Source organism: Tinamus guttatus, unplaced genomic scaffold, assembly GCF_059628265.1.
Source record: "Tinamus guttatus ecotype Peru unplaced genomic scaffold, ASM5962826v1 Tinamus_guttatus_pri_ptg000123l, whole genome shotgun sequence".
NCBI lineage: Eukaryota > Metazoa > Chordata > Aves > Tinamiformes > Tinamidae > Tinamus > Tinamus guttatus.
This window is the reverse complement of record NW_028288657.1, coordinates 614442-641456: the sequence shown is the minus strand read 5'-3', so window position 1 is coordinate 641456 and position 27015 is coordinate 614442. Positions and strand designations below refer to the sequence as shown.

The window sequence follows — 27015 nt, the reverse complement described above, 5'->3', positions numbered from 1 at the left end:
TCCCAATGGGTCCCAAGCAAATCCTGGTGCTGCAAGGGGCAAAACACTGCCGGGTGCTGCGGCGCGGTGGGTGTCCCTGTGTGTCCCACGGTGCCGGCAGCACAGCTCGCGTGGATGCAAAGGGAAAGGGCCAACGGACAAAGCACAAACGTAGAAAAAAAGGACAGTTATTATTTGAGGAAAAAACATATTAGCCATTTAGACTACCAGTGCACTGAAAAGGCACTTACGGGAACCTCCAGAATCTTTATGGCAAAAGATGCTTCATGCAGCTAGTTTGTACTGTGTGGTTATGGAGTCCAAATCCTAAACAAGAGGGAAAGCAAGGCCCTTAGAACTGCTTCCTTTCCCCAGTGTCTGCCATGTGCAAATTCAGCCGTTGTTAAAAAGTCCTATCAAAAACCCAGACACCGAGGAAAGCCGACGCTGCGGGAGCTGCTGCCCTGGAGCCGCGGGGAGCGGGCGGCGCGCGGCCGTCCTGGGGCTGCCGGACCCGCGGGGGCCGCACGGCTCCGCGTGTTCCGGCTGGTACGGATCGTGTTTGTCCGGGTCACTGCCTCCCAGACAGGTAAACTGCAAGCAAAACCACAAAATGCTGGGGCTGTTCGGTGCTCCTTTCCACACACAACTTACGTGCACCGTATGTTTCTTAGCACACAGGCCTAGGGAGGGTTAAATAGCAAAGTTCCTGAGTTCTGGCCATTTTGACAGCCTCTTAAAGCTCATGGATGAAACCTCTGGATTGATCTAGAGACAAGGCCCCTCAAGACAGAGATTTTTCTCCTCAATTCAGAGGTGCAGGCGCAGTTCTGAGGCAGGGAAAAGTGCTCGAGGGAGCAGAGCTGGTGGTAACGGGGGTTCCGAGGGCAGAGCAGCGACGGAAGCTCTGGGAGACGGAGGCGTCCGACGCGCGGAGCCTCTCGGGACCTGCCCACGTGCGGGGCTGGACGTGGAGCGGGTGCTCCAGGGCTTCATCCCGGAGGGTTCCGGGCAGAGGAGCTGCTCCGGGTCAGGGATGAGGAGATGAGGAACCAGCAGATGGTGCTCGCAGGTGGGACCGGAACAGCTCCTCGTGCTCCTCTAGCGACTGCGTTCGGGCATGGACATCGGCCTCCTGACTAAGCACTGGAATGAGGAGACACGCAAGGGCCGATGGTTGGAAACGCTTTAGGGGCTGTGAACAATCTGCGTTAGCTGTAAGGAAAAGGGGAGTCTTTGTCAGGAAACCTTTGCTGTAAAACCTGGCGTTGTTTCTAAAGGAAGGAGAATGAAAAATAAAATCTGTGTGGTAGCTCAGTGCTAGTTTTACGTTACGAGATGGGTATTTCTAGCAGGGATTTGGTAGAAAACATGAAGCAAATCCAAAGAAGTCCCGCAGAGTCTAATGAGAAGTTCGAGGTGCTTTTCAAGTTCATGATACTTGGGATCACTCACAAGGCCGGGACCACGGGCTGCTGGCCGGGAAGGCGGGAGCAGCCCTGGGAGCGGCGCCGCGCGGGCCGGGCCGCGCTGCGGGTTGATCTGTTCCCAGATCCACACAGTTGTTAATGAAACAGTTGCTGTTTTGTTGACAGAACATTAATTACTTGATCTTAAGACTTGGTAATTGCACAGGCCCCCTCTGTATACATCACTAATTACATTAGCAATTATATGGCATTTTAAAGACAAAGAAATGACTGCAGCAATTGCAGTGTCATAGGGACCCTGCTGCTAAATTTCAATCAAGTTCCTGTGATTTCAGTGAAGTGTTGAGGAAAGTCCTTCTGCATCAGAGCTCTGCAGAGCACCAGGCTGTGCTGGCTTGGGTTCCCGTGTCCCCATAAACCACGATTTTCTGGCAAAAGTTGCGTCACTCGAATTTCATATCAAAATTAGCTGCAGTCTGTAAAGGCAACTTGCTATTAGAAATATTTCTTTATATGATAGGCTGTATTTCTTCTAAAATAATAATGTATTGGGAAACTGAATTAGAATAAGAATTTTCACAATTCTAAATGTTTCTGAAAGTTGTATTGGATTTTAAGGACTCTTTTTCTGCAAGTTAGTCTGTAGATACATGAGCTAAAATTCCTAGGCCTCCAAAAGTTGGAGTTTTAATATGAAAAGACTTTGAACATCAGCACAATTGTAATATGAGAACTTGCAACATTGCATGTATGTAATGTCACCTTTATTTTGGAATAGGATAATAAGCATAGAGGGTCCTTTATTTTTCTGGTAAGAAACTATAAAGAATATTAATGTGAATAAGAAGTGCCCTTAGAACATGTAGGTTATCTCTACAAGATCATACTTGAATTTTTGCTGTCATTTCCTTTTCCTGTCCCACCTCCCTGTGCTTTCCTTCCAGAACAACCAGAGCATCCCACCTGCGAGCGACGGCAGCCTCGTGCGTGGGGAGCAGCTCCCGTTCCCTTTTTGGGCTGCCCTCCACGACGCTCCTTCACACCCCAGCACTGTAAGTAACACAAGTGACCGGAGCCCTTTTGGGTGCTGCGCTGGCATGAATGGAAACAGAAAACAAACCCCGGGCTTGTTTTTCTTCTTTTATTTCATAGTTGTGCTTCTGGTTTGCAGGCCAGAGGAGAAAGTAATTATATGGCCAGATCTGTAGACGGCCTGAATTGGTGCGCTTCCCCCAGCGCGGCTTTATGAAAGCTGAGGATCCGGCCCGTGTCTGGCCGAGTTCCGAGCTTGTAAACAGGGCGCCGTGGTGTTATGAGCAGCCCCCAGCCGCTCTCACTGGGGCGGTTGCTCCCGAGCTGCCTCTCCCCTCGTTTCCCCTTTCCTCGCGCTGTGGCCGGCGCCCCGAGGACGCCCACGCGGCCGGCACGGGGCTGCTGGGCCCTCGACAGCAGCATTCCCATGCGGGGAACCGGCCGTGGAAGCCCGGGGCTCTGCACCGCGGCGGCTGCGCGGTGTCACCCAGGTAGATAGTGCAACTGGTTGGCAATTCCCTGCCCGCCCGCTGAAAGAGCGGCTGTTGTTCCACCATGGATTGACGTGAAACTCAAGTTTGACAAAATCAGCTAGAAAGAGGCAGTAAAGGCAGGTGTGCGGGAGAGAACCTGTTCTGTAGGCGGCTGTTCTTGAAGCGAGCTGTGCCCAGCGCGCCGCGGCCGCGCGGGTCCTGGCGCGCGCGATTCCTCTCCGTGCTTCCGCAGCGCGGCGCATCGCGCGGGTTCTGGCCGAGCCGCTCCGGAGGATCCGCTCCCGCCCGAGGGGCTCCCCTCTCCACAACCAGCCTCCCCGCAGGAAGCTCCGTGTTCCGCTCGGTGACCGGGACTCCCGTGTCTGGCTCCCCAACTCCCACCCGCACAAAGACATCATCTGAAAGCTGCTCCATAACAAGTCATTTACCTGTTCCCCGAGCGACCCGCGAAGATGATAAAAGACAGAACAAAGCACGCAGAATGCTTGAAATTAAGATAATCCCCCCCCTTGTGTACAGTACAAAAATTTTATTTTTTTTTGTTAGGATAATTTAAAGTTTAAAACTGAAGTAGACATATTCATTTTACAAACAAGATATTCTTCCATAAGTAGGACCATTAAAAACAGTAAACAAACAAAAAAGCTGTCTTTACAAAAGCTCTGTGCATAGCAACTTCATACTATATAATTGACAAAGCAAAAAAACAAACGGAAAACAAAAACAAACAAACCAACCCCAAACAAAGCCCAGAACTGAACTATACAGGAGGGAGAAATGAGGCCTTAATTTACAGAAGGGAGAAAATGGTCTTTAAAAACCATGCATATCGGAAATGTGCAAAGAAATAGGGAGAATAAGATGCTATACCCAGATAAATAATGAAATAAAACATACTCTTTAAAGTTATAAAATTTGTAAGCATCTATCACAGCAGCTTCCTTCTTTTCATGGCAAAAAAAGAAAGCTGTTTGGGAGTATTAAACAGCAATAACTAAAAGAGGACAGATTGCTTATTATTACACTGGAAAAAAAAAAATCCTTACACACAAATTTTTACACTGCCTTTTTTTTTTTTTTCTTTTTTTTTTTGCTGGGTGTTTGCTACTGCCAAAGTCCCCCTTTCCCGTTCAAGGATTCCTGATTGAATTTATTTACACGCGTTCTTCCTTGTGAGGCTGGCACGCTCTGCACAGCCTCAGTGTGATGATTTCCATGCACGAGCAAAGCTCCTGCTCTGAGTCATTCCTGCATTTACTTGTTTTCATTTATTTGGCTCAGCTGAAACTAGAAAGTGGCCTTTTTTTTTTTTTTCTCCTTGTTTACATTAGCTTAGGCAGCTACAGTTGTTTCCCTTCCTACAAGTGTTTGAAGTCGTTTTCTAGGAAAGGTTTTTCTGTCTTTCACTGGACCCTGGACTGTCCCACTTGAGCAACCGGATGGAGCTCGTAAAAACAACTGAAATGTGAAAGGAATGTTGAGAATTTCAGAACCTTGTCTGTTCTGCTTGTCAGTTTTTCTTGAATCTTTCTATGTCAGTGATGTTTTATGCAATAACCTCCCCACACACACATTTATACAACTGGTGGACAATTAACAAAATAGCTTTTCTCTTGAAATGTCTCCTTTTTTTCATTTGAAACCATTTTAACTGAAATTTTGTAAGGAAAAGCTTTGTTCGTTAAAAAAAAAATGTGAGTTAGCTACTGCTGCTCTTCAGCATTTGGTCCTAGCAATTCCTACCGGGAATATCTGCTGGTCATGGATTTTGAGTGTAGCAGAGATGGAAAAACAAGTCACCTGTACAGAGACGGGCAGGGAAGAAAAATCTTCATGCACTGGGAGTAGGGAAATAACATACCAGAAATGAGACTCGTATGAATTATCTTTTGGAAACCTGGGCACTGAAATTCAGGGATGCCTTTAGCTCAGCCTTAAGTCCTACAGCTCTTTCTTTTTCCTTCATGCATCCAGCCCTCCAAGCATGACTTCGGCTTCACGTTTTTGGCCTTTCCGGCGCCCTGATCCCTGTGCTGCGGCATCAGGGCACTCGTTTGTTGTGAGCAGCAGCCCGGCCCGTCCCCGTCCCCTGCGGGACCTCCCAGCTCCCACCCCGGCGCCCTCCTGCGCTCCAGCTCCGCTGCCTGTTGAGCTCCAGGGGCTGCTGCTGGCCCGAGGACGCGAAGGGCGACACAGAACGTGCAGCGTCACTCAACTGGCAACCACAGGTAACCGTGAGTTACTTTAGTTCATATGTTCTGCTATGTAGACACTTAGAGCAACCTGATTTGCAATCAGATGCACTATATATTCATGCTTCTTAAAAATACATTATTCCAAGGAAAGCTATTTTGAAGTTGATCTTAATCGCCACTTTTGCTGGTAAATTTGGGCTTGAATTCTAGAAGACAATTTTTAAAAGTCTTCCTCTAAAAAAATGAATTTAATGGCATTGAAAAGGCACCTAATGCTGCTCCCACTAAGAAGCCAGAGCAGAGCCTGGCGCTCCCGGAGCGTCGCCCCGGCAGTGCCGAGGGCGCCGGCGGCTCCGCGGGTCGGGGGCTCCGCTCCGTGCGCCGCTCCCGCGGCTGCGGCAGGAGCTGCCGGGAACAGCCCGTCCCCCGGCCGGGGGCTCCGCGTGGGCAGCTCCGCTAGCGCCAACGCCAGGTACAAAGTGCCCAGCCCCGGCCAGGAACGCGCTGAACGGTTCCTACTGTACATATAGAATGACCGAGCACCAAAAACCCCAGTCAGCAACCAACAAAGCTACTGGGGAAGTGGCCAAGCATGGGTTTGGGGCCGTACATTAAGGGTTTATTTATAAACAGATGTTGTTACAGGAACAACTATTTTTTGCAACTATGGATAGTATGTATTTTAGCCAGTTGTAAGTAGTGTAGCTGATTTTGTTTTTGTCTCAAAAAATGACTTACCAGCAAAACCAAGTTCTTTAGAGGGCTCCCTGGTTTAGTCAAATAACTATTGAGTTATTTTTCATTGCGGTGTTCTCACCTGCCAATCTCAGGAGAGCAGCTGCGAGGGAGAACTCAACTTTTTTACACTAAAATGCAGAAAAATTCAAACAAAGCAAATATTGATTATTTCTATGACCCTCAATATATAAATGGAAAATACCATTTTTAATGACTCAGTATAAAAGTGCATAAATTATTCAAATACATATCTACCCTTTATAAATGCACCCTTATTATGAAGAATAACTGAACTTAAGTTGTTCTAACTACATGGAAAGCAGTATGTTAGAGAAGCCTTTCCCTCCCAACTGACATATGGACTCTGTATATCAGCTCAGTACCTCCTGACAAATCTGCTCTGTTCAAATCCCTAAGTGCCACTCACTTGCCAGCAGGAGCTTTGAAACTCGCCAGCTTATCCTAGTAGCTGAATAGCCTGAAAAGAAAACCTGGAAAAGGGGAAAGATGAGGCAGATGAAAATTCAAACATGAATTTAGTGACCTGTACACCACAACGTGTATAAAAGTTTCTGATGAATCTGGTAATCAGAAAGAATCCTATACATCCTTGTGCACAAATTCAGTAACAGGGAGGAAGTGAGGAGCAACTGCAGCAGTTATCATCTATCTCAAACGTGTGTCTACATTTTTGCATCATTTTTCTTCATTGTACAACTGGAGGAAAAAGTCCAAAAAAGGGTTTAATTTCTACCTCTACATACAATAAGTTACAAGTTTATTTAAATAATTGTAAAACATCTTACATTTTTAAGAGGTTAAACTATAAGCAAATACACACATACACCAAAGTTCCATCATTCGTTTCAGTTTGTCCTAGAAATTCTTTCATGCTGGTACCCTGTTTTGTTGAATTTTTTTTTCTGCATAAACTAAATCGGTATCTGAAAGGCTCCATAGAAAATAGAAACTTCAACTTTTTTCCCCTACAAAGTAAAACAAATTATTGTATCCAAAATATCAAACTTGAATCATTTTGCCAATTTCTTTTTCCTTTTAATATTTTACAAATCTTAGGAATGCTTCATGTCTTTCAGGAAAGACTTTGCAGTTGTGATTCCATTCTGCCAACTGTTGTTCGTCCTGGTTCTTGGTTGATTCTTCGCTCGCTGTGTTTAGGAGTCGATGTGGTTGTGTCAGCAATATGGAACAGGTAAAAGATGCATAATTATCTGTTGTCCAATCCATAAAAAAGTTCCCCCTTTTTTTTTTTTTTCCTGGGCCTGGCTTTCTCCCAAAAAAAGAGCTTGTAGTGCTATTATTTTTTTCTTTTTAATGGTCCATCATAATAAGTAGTTTTCTGCTGTAAAAGAAAAATGAAAAAAAAGGAAAAAAGGGAAGAGGGAGAGGAGCAGAGCTGCCTCTTCCTTACATCGGGGGGACGACAAGACCAGTCATGGCTGAAAAAGAAAATGACACAGATGAAATTCTGGCAGATTGTTATGGAACATAATCTATTTCACCCTCTGTGTGCAGTCAAATTTTACAGTGATGCCTCTATTTACAGACTGAGTTATTACATTAAAAGACCTTCAATTTCTTTCAATGTTTTTATGTTTAGTGAGCCTGACAGTCATACACAGGGTCTTCCGTTTCTCACTTGGCCAGCTAATTTGCTTGCCAAAAGGCTGATGTTGGGAGTAAGGACGGATGATGTGAAAGCAAATGGGAATTGGCCCGTGAGCCGTGCGCAGGACCCAGCCATGGAATTACGAGTCCCAGCTCCTTGGACAATGACTGGAGCTCGGCTGCGCTCGTTTAGTTTCAGTGGAAATAACAGGCCAGCCTCTTTCTCGCTTGGTTTACCCCATATGTCTGAATCTCTGCAGTCTTACCTGGCACGTTCCCAGAACACCGGGCTATGTAAATTATTTATTAGTCCCTCTCACTGCCTTCAGTTGCAGCTATATTCCCCATAACTGACAACAGGAACACTGGAAGCTGCCTGGAACTGGTTCCTGTTCCTGAAGGTTTCGGGCGGTACGTTAAGTTTATATGTATTTATGTAACAAACGAGTGACTCATATTTCCAAAAGGGCCTCAGTGCAGTGCAAGGTCCTAATACTGCAAAGATTTATGTTCACTGAAATTTGTGGGATTAGTCATGTGTTTAAAGCACTGTCCTCTGAGAATTAATTTCACCCTTATGTTCATAGTGTTTAAAAAAATGCTAAGGCCAAGATCCTCAGCTAAGATGACTTTTATTGGGGCTGTGCTGATTTTAACCAACTGTGGGTATGGTCTATGATTTAATACAATAGGAAAATAAAGCCTTTCATATTTTATAATGGACTAGGGCTGGAGGTCCCTGACAATTTTGGCAGAGCTGAAACGGAACATGAAACTTCCCAGTCTTAAATCAAGGACTTGCTATTTTTAAAAATTGTTTAGGAGTATGCCAGCATTTTTCCAATCAGGATGCCATAAGGCAGTTATCTGTGCTAAGTAATGCAGGTAAATATTCACGCGATTGTTTTTCAGCGAGGCAGACGCAGCCATGGTATTTAGAGATGAGAGACCTTCCCGAGAGCACCACCGAGCAGCTCCCTCCTCCACGCCAGCCCCGAGGGCAGCAACGTTCTGATGTCCTCGAGGCCTGGCCATGCCCCAGGCCAGCCCGGGAGAACCTGCTCCCCGCGTCGCCCCGGCCGCCCTCCCGGTTCAGCGCGGGCAGGACGGGCCCCGCTGGCTCCGCAGCGCGAGCGGCCCCACGCGCCCGGCTCAGCCCGCTGCTCCAGGGGGAAACGCGGGGCTGTTGCCAGCGCAGTTTAAACCCTGTTCCCGAGGGGGATAAGCCATGCTGGCGTAAAAGCTTTTCCTGATACTACTCTTATCAGCATTATTGTCTTTCTCTCAATCTAGGAAGACTTTCACCAGAGCTAAGGAAAGACCGTGAGACTCTTCCACATCTCTCTGAAAAAGCACTTGTACATGCAGCATTTGGAAATTTTAAGCTGGGAGGGAAAGCACATTAGTACTGTATAATCCAAGAACAATTAAAGCTAGCAGTCCTGAACTCACCCTATTGACAGCAATGAAAAACCTGCCATGTACAAGAAGGATTTTTCTAAAATCCTTTCCTGCTGAGCATGGACTCCCCTCGTTCCTGCTCCTGCCTGGCCCCCTCACTCCCCACCACAATCCAGAGGCCGTTTTGTCCTTGCGGGTCCCAAGCGACGCAGGTGGGAGCCCCCCCGGAGCCGCGTCCTCCCTGCGGAGCCGCCGGGCCCTGCGCGGAGCCCTCCCGCTCCCCGCCGGGGCCGCGCTGCCGGGAGCCGATTCCCAGCCTGTATCACTTTTTATTGAATGTTTGTGAGGTTTGGATTAAGGTCTTACACTGCTAGCAAAGCTGTAATTATTTTTGCCTGTATTACTATATATTGAATCGATGTAACTTTTCAATAAAGGTGGTTCAATGCAGGACACTCCCTGATGAGTTGGGAATATAGAAACCACAGTCATTATCCCAGAGGGTTTTTTTTTTTTTTTCTTGCAGGGAAATGGAAAAAGAATTAGAGATGAGCCTTATTGTATTAACCTTGACAGCTTGCAATTATCAACTGAAACACTTGATTAAAATTGTCACAAGGTTGGAGAATTTTTTTTTAATAAATAAATAATCAAACATGGATACTACCCAGATGCTCTGGTGATAGGCACCTTTAATGGGTGTAATTAATAATGATCATAAGCCTGGTGTGTAGGAGAGGTTTCTGAATACGCTGTCTGGCTTTGCTGTGGAAAACAATTCTGTGCAGTTCGTTCAGTGAACTGGTAAGAACTGGGCAAAGGGCTTGATGCTACATTAACCTGTGGTCGGTGCTTTCGAGGTGTCCGGCTTGTGACCTGTTTTAAAAAGATGCTTTCCGGGGAGGATGAACACTGAGTCCATTTAATCAGTTTCAGGAATAAGCTCTCATTTGGTTAGATCACCCTGATTAACATCCCTATCATTGAATGAACATCAAGTAAAAAAATAAGTAGATAATAGTTACAGGACAGAATTCTGTTACAGTTCAAGTCCTAGCCATAAATATTAAATATCTCTTAAGATTTTCTTTTTCAGTTCTAGTGTTCCTGAGGCATCCACGCCCGCCCTTCGCAGGCTTTTCAGAGCAGCTGTTTGCTCTTTACCTCCACGTCCAGCAGGAGCAGAATCCCCAGTGCTGCTGCCACCCCCAACGGCGTCAAGACAAGCTCTCCTCACGAGGCTCCCAACGGCAGTACCTGCACGTCTCTAGGGAGCAGCGCGGACGCCCCGTTGTTAAAGTGCGGCTGTCCTGGCAGCATCAGGCCCCGCTGCCCCTCAGGCTGGCCAGGATCCTGGTGGTTAACGGAGCGCCCGCCCTTGCGGGCCTGCCTGCTGCTCCCTGTCACTGAGCTGGCATTTTTATGTGCAGATGTGCTGAGCTGGCCAAGGTAATCGGGCAGGCAGCGGCCCATGCTGTTCCAGCAGTTTCCAATTTGCTTGCACTTCCCATCAACTAACTGCCTTACATCTGAGAGGAGTTGATTAGGCATTTGTGTACTTATCATGCCATGTTGTGTCACATCACATTTTATCTTCCCAGGGCCTTTTTTAAACTGCCTTGACGTGTGGCACGAACTGAGCCCGCGGTTGTTCTGATCAGGATCACCTGCTCTCAATTTGGAGAGCACGCTGGACAGAGTGGTGTCCAGTATGGATTGCTGCTTGTTCTCTGCCTATCATGTCCTGTTACTCTGTAGGAACGTATAGCAGATGGCAGCTAGAGAGGTAAGCAAGAACACACGGCACAGGATGGCTTAGCTGAGGGTAGTCCCTGTCTTGGGGGCACCATGCAGCCCAAAGCCAGTAGATACAAGACATTTCATGCCTGGCTTTGAGTTATAGATAAAAGGGCTGGATACAGGAGGATAGCTCATAGAAAATGTACTGTAAGACTTTCCCCCTAAATACAGTTTGGGGCAAAGATTTCTACTGTTACTCTGAGCGTTAAAAGCCCTTGGGAATGGCAGGGATGCTGGTCTGAGCATGAAGCTTGAAGAGCTCTGTGTGTTTAAACTAGTTTTGACCCAGGCCTAAAGACTGCCCCGATGAAGGTACCTGCAAGGTTTACTCCAGCATTTCGTTGCTGCTAGTAAGTAGATGTGCACATAATACATCTAATATTCCTATTGCAAGAGGATGCAATAAGTACCATGGAGCCTGTAGCGCCAGGAGACTGTCACCTTTAAATAACAGATGCACCCAGCTTGTGCTGCAAATAATGCATTTGCAAAAATCCTTGCTTCCCCATATTACGGGCTGGGAAATTGAAAGGTAATGTCAAAATATCTGATGTGCAGGGGGAAAGTCTTTGTGCACTTAACTGCTTGTTCTGTGCTTTCAGTATTTTTTATAAATATATATAATAAATAAATATGTATTTTATATATATATATATATATCTGGGGACCAAAAGCTCACTGAAACTTTTTGGGAAGAAGCCTACTTATATTACACTTACTGAGGCCTAAGTTAAAAGAGAAACAACAACAAAAATTGTATTACCAGCTTGCCTGTTCTTAGCTTATACTACAGAGCCATGGCCCAGCCATGGAGATGAACAAACCCCATTGCTGCAGCACAGTAAGTCCATTCGAGAAGCCTCTCTGGGACCCTCCTGTTGACTTTCTGGCCACATCTGTCTGTCAACACCGTGGGAACGTTAATTTGGATATCAGGCTTTGTGTATCTGGATCTTTTCCAATGCATGTGCTCCCCAGCTTGCATCAATTTAAATATTTCAGTTGAAAAAAATCACATCTATGGCTGAAATAGTTAAACTGTTACAAAGAGCAGGCCTCAAGGACCCTGGGCAGGGCTGACCGCGCGAAGCAGCCACCGTCCTGGCTGGAGCCACCTCTGCTGCCGCGGCCCAGCTGGCAGCTCGCGCTGCGCTGGGGGCAGTGCCTGCTCCAGCCTCTTCAAATGCTGTAGTTACGTACAGCAAGTAGGGGAGCTCACCTTTATACCCCTTCATCTGAGTCCTTGCAGATCTGTGTGCCTAAACTGTTTTGGTCAGTAATCACAAACAGCCCTCTCAGCATGGGAGTTAAACGTATTTCAATTGAAATCAAGTTTAAACCTATTCTGAATTCAAGCTGACTGATTTGCTTCTAACTTACAGCATTTTTCAAATGGGTTAAGCTAAACAGGTAAACATATTAAGTTGATACAAGCCTTCCTATTGTAGAATAAGTAATGATAATTTTTAAAGAAAGACTGCTATTATGCAAAAACACTAACAAATATCAACCCCCATCTAAACAGTTTAGATAAATAGCTACCACTTTTGGGTCAACAAAACTTCCTCTACCTATCAGTTTAAAAATCATATTTTTCCTTTTTTTATTTTTTACCAGATCACAAAGAAAATTATATTCCCTGTCAACATGATGCCTGTGGCTTCTCATCCACAGATCACTATGTTTCATTAATGGCAAGGAGCCGATTTTGGAGAGCCGACTTCCTTCCATCCTAGGGAAGGAGCACAAACTTTCTGGTAAGGGGGTAGGGAGAAGCTGTTTTGAATGGATAGCGGAATTCTCTAAGTTAGCTTTTGAAAACATAATTATTTTTGTTCAACAGATGTAAAATTTCCTTATTGTATGAAATAATCAGAGTTTATGCAAGTCCCTATGGTCCAGCTAAGGATTTATAATGCCCCCAAATCAACAGGTGTGGTTTGTAGGGCTCATTTTGGGATTACCACTGGCTCTTGGCATGGCTGAATTCCCAGAGTTGTGATTTCTATGGTATCTCTAGTCAAGCCTGAAGGAGCCAGATGAATTCTCAGGCCCTATAAAGGCTTTTTTTATGGAGACTTGCAGTGTATTTATGTGCTGCATGCCCCCCCCCAAACTCCAGCTTGTTAAAAGAAAGAATTTAGTACAGGTTTTCATTCTTATCTTAATACTCACATTTGTTTTGCAGATCACCTTTAAAAAGGGCCATAAATGTACTATAGGGCTTATTCCCTGCATGAGCCTAAATCTTGCAGCAGGTTTCAAGATATTGGCTATTACAGACAGAGCCGTGCATTAGCTCTACAGGGCATGCGTTTGATTTTACAAGTCCCTGCAGCCTAAGGAGAAGTCATTCCTCACTAGAGAGCTGGTATTTAAATGCAGCGTGGGTCAGATCTGCCCTGGTATGAATGAGTGTCAGTCCCCTGAGAATAGGCAGAGCTGAAAACCTTGTTTTAATCCAAATGAATTCTTTTTCTTTCAGCCATTTTGGGTCTATAAATATCTGGTCAGATTTTTGACTATTGAGTCCTGTAGTTTTCAGTGTTTGCTGTATTTACCTAGACTAGCAGTGGCCTTTTGTGCACAGGCTGAACACTAATTGCACATCTCTTACCTCGAAACCCATTTCCATTTCCGCTAGAGCAGGCAGGAGAAGGGGACCCTTGGGGTCTGATGACAGGAGCAAAGGCACTCTTCTGTTTGACTGCAGGGAAGACGGAAGAGGAGAATGGAAGGATGGAAGAAGTGCTGGAAGAGCCAACTGTTGGACTTGAAGACATTACTGCAAAAATAAAAAGTGAATCCTCATCAGAAATGCAGTTATACAAGTTTGGTGAAACTGTTCAAGATGTCTAACTCCTGACTGCTTGTTTTGCTTCTTTCAGAAGATCTCTTACAATCTTGACTGTTTACAACAAGTCTGAGGTAGACAGTTACTTCTATTGAATAGTATAGCTTAATAAAAATGTGCTTAATTCATTTAAATTCTGAGATAAGGATACCAGAAAGCAGCAAACCCACTAAGGGAGATTGCCAACATGAGCAAAGAGGACAAAATAATGCTGTGCAGAGAGATAATTGCTCTTCCCTCCCTGTTTTTTTAAGAAATATTTCCATGGTTGATTGATGATGTTTAGTAGGTTTCAGACCAGCAAGTAGCCTTTATCATCCCCACAACACGGGTCAGTCCTCACACACACAATGTGAACGTAAATAAAGAATTTTTTGCACAACACCAGATACGTCTTATGTAATACATTAAAATATTTACTTCCATAGGGAGATCCTGTTGGAGAGCCATTAATGAAGCCAGGTGACCCTGGAACACCCAGGTTTGACATGGGGACATTGCTGTAGCCATTCATACTGTTGCTGGAAGTGCTGTAATTGGACTGTTGAGGTGTGGAACTGGATGAGTAACCGCGGGGTGAGATGCTGCTTGTGTTACGAATGTAACCTAAAAATAAAACACATTACACAGCACTTTAGGGGATTTGGCTTACAACATTATTTTCCATGCTCAAAAAAACTTACATAATTAGATCCAGATTACTTAAAAGTTTAACAGGTACTGAATTTAGTGTGTTTTAGGCACTTACTTTCAAATAAGACAAACTTAAAAAAAAAATCAGTTACCCACTTTTTTTTTTTCAGGGAACTGATAAGATTTTTTTATATTCAAATGGATTTGCTTTGTTGAAATTTGCTCTGCAACCTGGAAAAAATGTGTGAGCTCATCCTTTAATGATGTTGAATTTACATTATATATAGGATTTTCTATGATTTTAAGGAGCAAGTTATAGAAATTCATAGGTAATTTTAACAATATAAGCAATATCTAGTTTGCTTATACTTTTTAAGTATAAAACATTCCAAAAGTGCTGGCAGAAATGCCAGAAGTGCTGTAATGCTTGCACTGGTTACCTTGGTTGTTTGCCTGTGCTGATTCTGAAATGCTGACTCCCAACTGGCTTCCGTAAGAGTTAATTCCCATCATACTGGTGTGAGCAGGAGAGCTAGACAGCGCAGGGATCTGTCCCGGATTCCTTGGGACACTGTAGAGAGCTTCTGCAATATCTGCAGCTCGTTTCAGAATGATATCCTGCAGTGCAAGGAAAGGGACAAGATCGATAGTTTATGTGGAGAACATTTCCAGAGTTTATTACAAAACTTCCAAACTCGACCGCCCCCCCATTCCAAGCGTGGTCAGTCTGACCTGGTTGTTATGGGGTGTTCCATACAGCGCCTCGACGAGGTCAGCAGCTCGTTTCAACAGCATTTCCTAGAAGATGAACACAGGCACAAAATTGACGTTTATAGAGCCCTGGATTTCAGTGCAAGGAAAGCATGGACTAATTTTTTTTAGGCAATAAGTGATCATGTGCAAACATCTCAAAAACTTGCTCCTTTGAAGAGGCATTCTTTGCCTATTAAGAAAAATTGGCCTTCTTACAGTATCTCAAGCAAGACATGTAACAGGATGGGTCGCTCCGAAAAGCAGCGCAGCGCGTGCGTGGGAACGGCCGCCCGCCCGCGGACCAGGGCTCCAGCCTGGCCCGGGAGCTCTCCGTAGTCCTGAAGCCTTCGGCGCACGAACGCGCAGAAAACGTTCAGGCTTACCTAAGGAGGACGGCAGCTCTCCGCGGAATTTCGGTAGATTATTTTGTATAGATACATAAAAATACATTACTTTCCATATTCACTTTTTTTCTCCATATTTGTAACGAAATAATGAAAAACCGTAACTAGTTACCTAATCTTCTGTTACCACTGATCATAGGACTTAAAAAAAAAATTATCTTCCAGGGAAAAAAACAATATAAATTATCCTGTTTCTGACTATAATAGGCTTTCAATCTGCAAAGACAGTAATAGTTATTTTTGGTACTGCAATAAAGTGTAGACATGTTGCTAATAATACTGTCACTGTGCTAGGTGCCACATCAACACACAGTGTTTAAAATGACAGATATATAAAATCTTGAATTGCTCCAAGACTGATGCACTGCAGTAGTTGCTACAGAAGAAGTCGAGCTTCAATTTTTTTTCTGAATAAAAGATTCCCTTGGAATTAGACCCCTGCAACCAATCCTTTATGTCTATGATGTATTTTACTTCAGTGATTTGCCAACATAGACTAAACAAAGACCCGTGAATACAAGCTGGGATGATATCTGCATTGGACTCTCCTATCAGCAGTAAAAGCGAGGTCAGAGGCAGGATTGGAGCTCCAGCAGGTAAACGTTACTGGTAGCTGTGCTTTCTACATGAGCAAATTTCAGTGTGGAGCTACAACCGATTGGTGAACTTATGCCTAGTTAAAAATCATATTCAAGAAACATTTTTGTTTGTTTGCTTTATGAATTAGAAGTGAAAGACAATATTCAGTGAAATGCTTGAAAATATTTTACCTTAGCTAGTCTTTCAGGGTCCCCAGGATGTCTTGGGATGACTTTTTGCAGTCTTTGGAAACCATAATCTATTGTAGGTTCATTTAAGGCTGAAAACAGAAAAAGAAAAAAAAATAAAAGATGTATAACATGAATATGCATCTCAGATACATCTCAAAAAACCTTCCAAAGGATGCAGCTCATAGCAGCTTCCCCACTGTCCACCCCCACCCCCCAAAAGCTCAAAGCCTCCCCTGGCTGGAGCCCTAGAAGCATTCGTGGCCTAATTACTCCAGCAGGCCCTGATCTCTGCATAAGCTAAGCAGAATAATAAGCAAAGCATTAGCAGAACGCTGCATTCTAACAGCCTGAGCATGAGGATGGCTCGTCGCCTTTTAGAGAAAATTCCTCTACTGGTAAAGCTGGGGACACACAAGCTATTGCTGTTGGACAACATTATACAAACTAGGTACCCTGACTCCCGATACCCTAACTCCAGCTATTTAATTGTACATATGTTTCTGCCATTATCTCTATATAGACACACATATATATTAAAGTCTTCAGAGCTTAAATAATTAGTGATATCGTCCTGTGCATTAACGTATATACACACACACGCGCTCTCTCTCCCCCCCACACTATGATTGCTCATTCTGGTGCGCAGAGCTGAACTCAATGTACAGACTTATTTTCTGCAAATATCCCAGGAAAAGCCTTCGGAGGCAGGTGTGCTGAAACAAATGACAAGTTCATGTGAATGCTGCCTGCAAAACCTCTAACTGGAAGCATTCCAACGGGAATACTCGCTCAATGCAGCAACAAAAAAAGCAGGACGTCTGCACTTGTATCTGCTCCAGTTTCCAGTGCTGCCTTCTCGCCATCTATCAGAAACTGAGTGAATAATTGGAGGGCTACAGCAGGGAAGCAGTGCCTCAGAACGCTCCGTGTGGATACCGGTGCATCCGGCTGTGTTTCTCCTATGAGCCCGAGCAGGGGTCCCTGCAGGAAGCCCTGCTACACAGGGCCGTTAGACCAGGCCCTCTGCACTCACTGCAGAGCCAGAAATCGAGGGCTGTATCTGCACATACCATCAACACACCGTCCCCGCGCCCTCCAGATGCTGCCACCACAAAGGCTGCAGCTCCCGTTAGACACATGAGGGTCACCCACTGCGTGTGGCTCCCGGGGCCCTCTTGCCACCTCCCTGCAGTGATGCCATCTCCAGCTCTCACAGGCTGGCAGAACGCAGCTGGCCTCAGTCAGTGCCAGCTTCTTCCACCCTCGTGTGGTATTTGTGCTCGTACCTGACTCCAGGAGGTGCTGACGGCAGTTCCTGCATCGTCCCAAATCCACGTGCAGGCAGACCCTGAAGAACTGAAGGGCCGGCTGAGCCCGACCAGCACCCTGAGCCAGCTGCCCTGCCTAGCTGGGGCTGGCTGCTATAACAACACGAAGGTAAGAGGTCACATTCCCCACTGAGATCCATTTTGTATTTACTTTTTATTAAATAATTATGGCATGGCATGAAGTTTAAATATCACAGAAGATAATCAAATGGGAATTGAACAGAGAAACCCCAGACCTGAGAATTTAGTCTTGGCTATACTTAGAATGTCTTTGCTCTCCGCTGGGAGCCATTCTGGTTTGCTTAAGGAGTTTAATCATACACATTTCAACTGCCACAGAAACTGCATCCCATTTGGGAAGAGGGGTTTTTTGCCCTTTTTTTGTCTTTATTTTCTCCCAATAATCCTGAGAATTATAGGCCAAATCTCTCAAGAGCATATATATCATTATGTGCCATTTCTCTTCTTGATTACAAGTCTAATCAGTTAGGTTATGTATCTTGAGCTAAGCAAAAGCACTGCAAAGTATATGGGAAGTATATATAGTTAACTAAAAATAGCTAATGGGAATATCCAAAAACCTAGCTCAGAAAAATAAATTGGCTGTTATCCAAGATTCATTTTTTCCAAATGGTTGACATGCACGTTTTCATTCTGTTCTCATAAATATTAGAAAAACATTTCCCAACAATGTAGAATTGTTCTAAGAGTTCTGCCATTTTGAATCAATATGTTTTATCTCTTGTCACACAAAAGATCTTTCTGTGCAGCCTGCAAAATTGCCTGCTGGTCTTGGGATGAAAACATCTCACATGAAATGCTCTTAAAAACAACCTCCAACACGTGCAGCACTGAATGGTCCTTTCCAACCGAAGCTGCAACAGGTGAGGGCAGGAGGAAGAAACCTCGGGCAAGTTTAAACGAACACCTTCACCACAGTGACACTTCCACAGGGAAAAACGAGCAACTGGATCAGTAGTGATTTACCTACACGTTACATAGAAATCTGCCAGAATTAGATCCAAATGCTGTTGGGTGCATGGATTCACAGTCCATAAAGTGGTCTGGCATGAAAGCAGAATGCTCGATTATTTCTTACAAATCAGGTATCTGAAATGAAATCCCCAACAAAGGTGGTTCACGTATAGCAAAATCCCTTTGGCAATTCCCAAATCCAAATGTTTTTCAAACACAAGAGGTCTCTCGCATTTCTGAGAACACAACATAAAAAAATGTGCATTGACGTAAGATACTGTGTTTAAACAGAGAGCAACAATCTAGCGAGTAACCAACCTGTCACTTATTTTACACAGCTCACCCAGCATAATTGTTTTAACAAGAGAATTGTTGCAGTCAGTAGCAAGGAGAGGTCAAGGCGCCCTACAGCTTTGCCTGACTTTACTTATGACAAGGCTTAAACCGAGTATGGCAAAATGCTGCCTCTTTTATATTGTTCTTTATCCTCCAAAACCCATCCTTTCATTTTAAATACAAGTCTCCAGCTTTATGACTCACTGAGATAGAAAAATCTCTCACACTTGAGCAACTGAAACCACGGCATTTGCAAAACCTGCAACAGCAGCTCTGTCCCACTCAGCTCAATGGGGACTAACTCGGATACCCAGTGATAGCAGGGCTGACATTTAAAATATTAATTATTTCAGCACACATCAAAGCACATAAGACTGGCGAAGGAAGATGGTGTTCTGAGGCTCTGCACGATCTACCCTGAGTGACAGCTCGCTCCGACAGCGGCAGCCAGTGCCCGGGCAGACACAGGGCCGACCTCTGCCCAGCCGGGACAGCTCCGCTCTGCACCACGCGCCGAGGAGCCCGCGGGGCCAGCCCGGCCGGGACAGCACAGGGGACAGCACAGGGGACAGCACAGGAGCCCGCGGGGCCAGCCCGGCCGGGACAGCACAGGGGACAGCACAGGGGACAGCACAGGGGCCCCGCGGTGCCAGCCCGGCCGGGACAGCACAGGGGACAGCACAGGGGACAGCACAGGGGACAGCACAGGAGCCCGCAGTGCCAGCCCGGCCGGGACAGCACAGGGGACAGCACAGGGGACAGCACAGGGGACAGCACAGGGGCCCCGCGGTGCCAGCCCGGCCGGGACAGCACAGGGGACAGCACAGGGGACAGCACAGGGGACAGCACAGGAGCCCGCAGTGCCAGCCCGGCCGGGACAGCACAGGGGACAGCACAGGGGACAGCACAGGGGACAGCACAGGGGCCCCGCGGTGCCAGCCCGGCCGGGACAGCACAGGGGACAGCACAGGGGACAGCACAGGGGCCCCGCGGTGCCAGCCCGGCCGGGACAGCACAGGGGACAGCACAGGGGACAGCACAGGGGACAGCACAGGGGCCCCACGGTGCCAGCCCGGCCGGGACAGCACAGGGGCCCCGCGGTGCCAGCCCAGCTGGGGACACCTGTGTGCCAGGCCGTGGGCCCGACACCATTAGCAGCCGGAGCGGCTCTCGGGACGGGCGAGCGTCACCTCCCTCGTATCCCGGCCCAGGGTAACTCCTGAGCTCTCGGCATCCTCATGGGCGCTGCTTCCCGCAGCAGACTCGAGACCTGCTCAGATCCAGCCGCACGTTTCAGCGAGGCGGCACCTCCTGTCCTTGGCACCTGGCACACACGCTGATACAGTGCAACTGGGAGTCCAGCATATCCTGCAGATTATTTTATATTGCATTGCTCTGACAAGTTAACCCCTGGAGGATTTCTTCACAGCAAGGAAAATTATGTTCAAAATCTCCCTGATGCACACATTTCTACGTTAGCATCTCTATGACAAACTAAATGCAGAGCTGTGATCAAACTTAAGATAGGAAAGCCTATGAGACATATCCTCAGCTGGCATAAGCTGATGCAAGCATTATTAAAGTCAATGGAGCTGTAATGGAACTACTTACAGCAACAGCGAGCCCGAGTTTGTGTATTATTAAAGACAGAGCATGAGGCTACCGCAAGATTAGCAGCAGTGAGAAATGCCTTATTGTTCTAGAAAGGGCTGGCAAGAAAGGTAAAGAAAACTTTATTCACGCTAGTCTAAGGTTCACACTACATGTTTAGCTGTGGTGAGTTTTTAACCCTCGCATCCCACACACAGAGCCATTACCAGGTCCTGTGGGTTTGCCCCGCAGACCCTGTGTCTAGGCAGCCCTTCTGCTCCTTGCCACACTCTGCAGGACGCTGCTGCACGGCCGCAGCAGCCCCGTCTATCAGGACCTGGAAGAGGCTTGTCTGGGCTACAAAACCAACGCCTTCCTAGCAGGAGCACAGCAATCTTCTGGTATCACAGCCGTGGAAGGGAAAAAAAATGCCACCATGTTATTTTCATAGCTTAGAAGTTGTTTTTACTGCTATTAGCAGCAACGACCTGGGGGAATTGATTACACAGGTGAGCTTCTACCTAATAGCTGTGTTTATCATTTTGCCTGCCATGGTGGGAGAGCTGCAAGTTCTTGAACAGACAGATTGAAAAGTTGTCTCTGCTACCCTCACTCGCAGCTCGGCATCTTCTGTGAAATGCTGTTTTGCAACATATGGCAGCAAGCACCCACTCACTCCTCAGAGAATGCTAACAGACACCCCCATGCCAATAGCAGCAGCTAAACAGGGATAGTATATTTAACTTTCTTCTCTTCTGCCAGTTCCTATGAACATCTTCATGCTGGCTTTTACAGCAGCAAACTAATTAACATGTCAAAGAACCAAACTACAGTTTGACTCCAGTCCTCTCTATGTGGCACAGAAAGTCTTGCAGCTTTACGATGACAAAGGGACACTCCTGTCTTTTGCATCTCCGTGTCACTCCGGTCCTGGGCTTCCTTCAGTCCCGGTATTGACAGCACCCATTTGTGACCCTCAGTTTTACTCTGTTGAAGACCCGGGGAGATAAAGGTCTCAACACACAGGAAATGTCAAGCATTTTACATTCTTGGTGTGCAGCAGTAACCAAGGAAGCAGCAGTCTCTCTCCTTCTCTCCCAAAGTAAAGGCATGAGGGTTCACTGCCCCACAGCCCTGTGCCAGCACAACACGGGAGCTCGCCTGGGGCCCCTCTAGAGCAGCTGGTACAACTGAGGGCCTCAAACTTGCTGCATGTTTCTAACTGTGACATCGTATCAATAAATATCTACCGACATACAGAACTAATTATTTATTTAGTATGTATGTGAGTATGGTGCATACAAAAGTACCAGGACATTTACAAATTATTTCTACCTTCTAAATTCTAAAATGTCAGGTTTCCATTCAAAATTTTCCAATTTTGGAAAAACTCTGGCTAGTTCATTTATAATTGGTTAAGATCTTCCCCTAAAATCACTAATAAAAATTTTGTTGGACCTTCTCTATTATTTTTAGTGGAGTTACATCATCATTTAAAATCTGTCACATCCAATGCACCAATATTTCCCGAGGAGCGATGCTAAAAGAGGCTTTCAAAAGCGAAGCTGTTGCTCGCTGCGCACGACCCGGCAGTCGCAGCTCCCAGGACGCGGCAGGTCGGAGGCGCCAGCACCGCTGCTGCCCTCGCCGACGGGTCAGGGAGACGGGCACCAGGCCCATCTGCTTTGGCTTTCAGAGCTAGAGATTGCTCTGTTCATAGCATTGCTGTTCTCCTGCTAGCAGAGGTGAATGCAGGGCACTAAACACTTTGCTAATTCATTTAAGAATAAAAAAGCAATTAGATTTATTTTCAGCTCGCTCATTGGCTTCTCTCAATACAAGATATTCTCCTTGTCCTCTGGGATTATCTTGAAAATGAAAGGTTACCCCCAATGAGAGAGAAATGTAAAATAAATACTGTTATAAATAAAACATCTTCCAGTATATAGAACAATGCTATCCTGTTCCTGTGCACTCAGTACATATAGACAGACCTATACTGTAACAGCACGAGCTCTGCCAAAATACCAACACGTGTAGTAACCCCCCCGTAATGCCTCTGCACAACAGCAAAGCCATCTCCTCACGTGTCCCAAATGCCTCAGGTAGCACAGCGGCCTTCAGCAAGGGGCAAAATAAGCACATAAATAAACAAAACACAGCCTCGTCAGTGCTGTTTACCAAAGGACAAACATGCAGAGCTCCGGCTCCTCTAGTGCAATTCACCATCACCTACCTGTGTAAATAAACCTGCCCGGGGCGCCTTTGCAAAACTGTTTGGATTTGTATGATAATGTCACTTCAACCACTCCGGGAATGTGACGCGGAGGTGTCTGAACTCGAATGGCGTGAGGTGTGATAAGCTGGGAGATAACAAAAGGAGGGACACAATTATATGTGAGCGTTTATTCCCAACGCCACCCCCGGCACGATGCTATCCTGTACCCTCCAACCACGCTTCCTGAGTAAATGCAGCACTTACTACTACCTAGGAAAGGCTTCAGAGCAGCAAGGAGACACCTGTGCTCTTGTTTATTGCTTCCAAGAGAGGAGGACACATTTTAGGATAAATTGTCATCAGGAAAGCCATATTGTCCATCCCTACTGCTTAACTGCTGACCAAGAGCTGAACTTACAGGAATTTTGTTCCCGCTCCAAAACTAGGACCTTTTCCATGTTCCCCTGCCTCCTCTGTTGTTTCTTTACCTCTGCCTGTCTCCAGATCTGTATTTTTAACCCTATGACGATTCAGTCCCATTCTGGATAGTACTAAGCAGTCAGGCTCAATGATATCACACAGCAAACGTTCCCCAGAACAAATATTCCATGGAAAAGGCTTTTCTTGAGGCAGCTTTATATGGCCCACCTTACACATGACTATTGGAATGGCCAAACAAAATGTTCCCCTTTTCTCAGAACAGAGCACATTTCCTCAGCTCCATCAGAGGGAAGGACTTGGCCTACCTCACTCCATACCAGCATGGTTCCAAACACCACTTGCAGCCCGTCAAAGAAGTTGTCTCCAATAATGATCACCATTGCCCCCCCGGTGGTCCAGCCTTCACTGGGGCTGATTGCTTTGATGCACGGTGTGGCTAGAGGAGGACAGAAGAGGTTACAGTTTCTTGTGCACAGTTTGGAGGCTGTTCGCGCTGCTGGGGACGAGGCCGCAGCGCCCGCAGCGCCCGCAGCGCCCGCAGCGCCCACAGCGCCCGCAGCGCCCGCAGCGCCCGCAGCGCCCGCAGCGCCCGACAGCGCCCGCCGCGCTGCAGCTCCACGGCGGGCACCAGCTCCCCACGGTGCGGCAGGGCCTGGACAACCCCCTCCAGCCACTCGCCCATGAAGGCTGCTTTACCATCCCAGCAAGCTCAATAAATAAATAAGTAAAGCATGTTTTCTGCCTTGCTAGTGTTAATTACTTGACTGCTCATTACTGGCATTTAACATTGTGTCATTAAAGCCTAATAGGCCAACTGTAGTGCGTGTAAAAATGAAACGCTTAAATGAGGCTGTTTTAAAAAAACATTCATTAGCATATGATCACACAAAAGCAAATTCTGCAGAAGGACTTACAGATTAAGATTTAAGCTTATCAATGGGTAAAACAGATAAAGAAATATCAAGTGTTTCCTTCAACTCCTACCAGGAGACAATTACTAATAATTTTCTCAATTTTGTGAAGTAGGGGTTTTTTTTCTTCTCTCCTCCATATGTTCAAGCCTCTGGACTATACATCCCATCAGGAACCCAATATGGTTTCCAGGCCATAACCAAAGTCAATCCATCACTCCATTCCCAATGTTGACAGGGTCAGAGGTGGAGGGGAACTTTGGCAGGGCTCCAAAAACATGAGACTCCTTTGAACAGCCAGTCAATCACATCCAATCAGTCAAGGAAAAGCTGGATGGCTTCCTAGGCTTGGAATCCTGGGATTTTCCTTCTACCATTTCACTGCCCGCTGGGGGAGAATTAACACCACTCTGAATTCTTTACTGATTCAATCATGTTCTTCCAGTTCATTAATTCTTCTTTAAGGGTGATATAGGGCACATTTAAGAAGTGGGGCAACAAAACATTATAATGAAATAATATCCTTGCTTGTCTTTTCTACTAACATCACCAGCTCTTCTCACTTTCACGAGCTGCGGGAAGGAGACACAGATAGCATTTTCTAGTAATTCTGAGCACTGCCTGCACGAGAGAGAGGCAGAATCTGTTGGAAACAAATGGATTAGAAGAGGAAAGGGAGGGGCCTACCATTCTGAAGCTTAGCAGATATAAGTATCTGTAATTGCTTTAATACACCCCAAGAACCATCCTGTAGACAGCCATGAGTCTTGCCTAGCCAAACAAACTAAAATCAATTAGTGTCAGCTGCCTTCTGTGCATTGTTATGCTTTGCACATAGTTTGTTTAAGGGAACTAGTGACACTTTCTCATACACATCTTGTGCTGTAACATTTCTGCTAAAATAAGATGTTACATTGCTTAATTTGCATGAAATCAAATCTATCCCAGCTGAGCAAGAAGTCTGAAATTCAGATAATATTCAGTGGTTTTATAATGTTTTTCATCTTCACAGTACAAACTAATTAATATTTTGGAGGGGAGAGAGGGGAATCAACCTCTTATGTAGAGAGGATCATATTTTTTTGCATGCACTAGACAGTTTTTCCCTGCTTCTTGCTTCTTTAAAACCCCTGAGGCTCTGTAGTTTCCCCTTAGCTTACCCCTTGTCTCCTGAAAACAAACAGAAATTCAAGAACGGGTAATATGCCTCTCTACTAATTTGTGCACTGTTCTGCAGACAAAGTTCCCACCTTCTGAGGGGTCAAGCCTCCTTGCTCTCCGTCCGTGCTTGGAGTTGTTGTGAACAAACATGTTGTCAGACACTGCCAGTACATGCCCATCAACGTTCACTGTTGTTGATAGCACAACCTGGATATTTAACAAGAGAAGAAAAAGGAAGCAGGTAAACAACTTACTTGGATACTAGGCTTGTGAAGTATTAATTATTCAGTTCAGCTAAAACTCTGTTCTGTTTTAAAATGTGATCATGTCCTGCAGGCTTTACTCCCTAGCAAGGAGGGGGAAAGCATTTCAGGCTTCATTCTACACATTAAACAGCATCCTAAGAGCCACATAAAGCCCTTACTGTATAATGAAGCAGCAACTGCAGATGTCCCTAGCCCTGCTTTCCTGGGATGCCCTGTAGCAGAGGTCTGCATGTCCCAGCCAGGAGGGAGGCTGCAGAGCGCCACGGAATCGGCCCTCTGACACCTACGTGCAGATTCGGAGCCTCTGCCCACCTTGCTGGGCTTCAACAGCTAACGAGTGCGTAGAGGAAGCAGCTCTACCTGTCTATTAGCCCCACTCATTCTCTCCTAATTTAAAAAGACAGTATCCACACCCGTAAGTCCTATAATTCCAGAAATATGTGTGCCTCTAAACCACACATCAAGAGAAAACAAAAACCTCTTCGCTTTAACTGCTGGAGGAATATGCAACTTACTGAAACTTTGAGTGTGGATGCTTAGGAGTTTGCACAGACACACTTGTGCTATCATTGAGAGAACAGCAGACTCTAATGGTTGATAAACTCTGTTCAGCAGGAGAGGCCCAGCCTTCCTACAGGATTCTTGCACTTTAAAGACTGTTCTCCCTTTTTTGAGACAAGCTTAATTCATTCCAAAAGGCTCTTGTCATACTGTAATACTTCTCTAGCATTCTTGTCACAAAATATGGTGCTTTTGGATGCCAACTGATTTCATCATTGCGCATTTGGGTGGAGTGAGACTCCCATCCAAAGTGAACACTTCCCGCATGACATAGTCAAACCCACTCAGATGCTCCTCGTTATTTTCCGTTAAACAATGGAAATAAATTTTCATCTCTCACTGGCCAGCAGAGACCACACTACAGCAGCAGGGGAATAGACCCGAATTATTCCAGTGTCTGAAATATTTACGACAAGTGTTTAAATTGCAACCAAATGTAAATCAAAAATATACCATATACATTCAGTTACATTACACAACACGCACGTATCTGACTTCACTTTCACAAGGTATGCCATAAACACCCGCCCAGGAGCTCACGGCATGGGATTTTTATATTCACGTAGGCACCCACGCCCTGCCTGAGCGCCCATCCAGGTGCAAGCGTGGCTCAGAACGCGAGAGCCAACTCCGCAGAGCGGGGCAGGCCCCTGCAGCGGCAGCCAGAAACAGTTCCCCCTTCAGAAGGCAAGTGCTGAGCACTTCTGTTCTCCGAGGAGGCAGGAAGGGCAGATGCACCGTTAGACTTCTCTCCGTAGCGAGTCCCTTTTTGATTTACATCACTGGAGGGTCAGAGCCACTTGGCATTTCACAGGCTGAGACCAGGGTAAATAAATCCTGCATTTTCAGGGCCAGGACGAAATGCCAAGTTCAGATCTGGACGAGAACTTCACTGAAGTTCTGGACTCCATCTCTAAGGCCCTAACTGAAACCAGCATGGACCTCTGCCATCTTCGCTATGATGCTGCTAGCCAACTCATTAGCAATGCTGCAGAATAAGAGTATGGAAGAGTATGGATATCAAATTTATTGGACTTCTCCACTTTGCTGCAGTCGTTTCCTCTTGCCTGATGAAGATGACAATTCAACAATCCAATTGTGTTATAGTGAAGATTA

At 45.9% G+C, this 27015-nt stretch overlaps 1 protein-coding gene across 1 annotated transcript in view; it reads right to left on the bottom strand.

Moving 5' to 3' along the window:
• Positions 1 to 7130: 7130 nt before the first annotated feature.
• Positions 7131 to 27015, bottom strand: part of EBF2 (EBF transcription factor 2) — a gene marked incomplete at its 5' end in the record, with an annotated part of 90160 nt that continues 70275 nt past the window's right edge. The window contains 9 exons of the mRNA XM_088521490.1: positions 7131 to 7328; positions 13316 to 13483; positions 13973 to 14158; positions 14626 to 14803; positions 14918 to 14983; positions 16113 to 16201; positions 22578 to 22704; positions 23306 to 23436; positions 25162 to 25279. Of these exons, the coding sequence (XP_088377616.1) occupies positions 7297 to 7328; positions 13316 to 13483; positions 13973 to 14158; positions 14626 to 14803; positions 14918 to 14983; positions 16113 to 16201; positions 22578 to 22704; positions 23306 to 23436; positions 25162 to 25279 (1095 nt within the window). The remainder of the gene's footprint in view (positions 7329 to 13315; positions 13484 to 13972; positions 14159 to 14625; positions 14804 to 14917; positions 14984 to 16112; positions 16202 to 22577; positions 22705 to 23305; positions 23437 to 25161; positions 25280 to 27015) is intronic.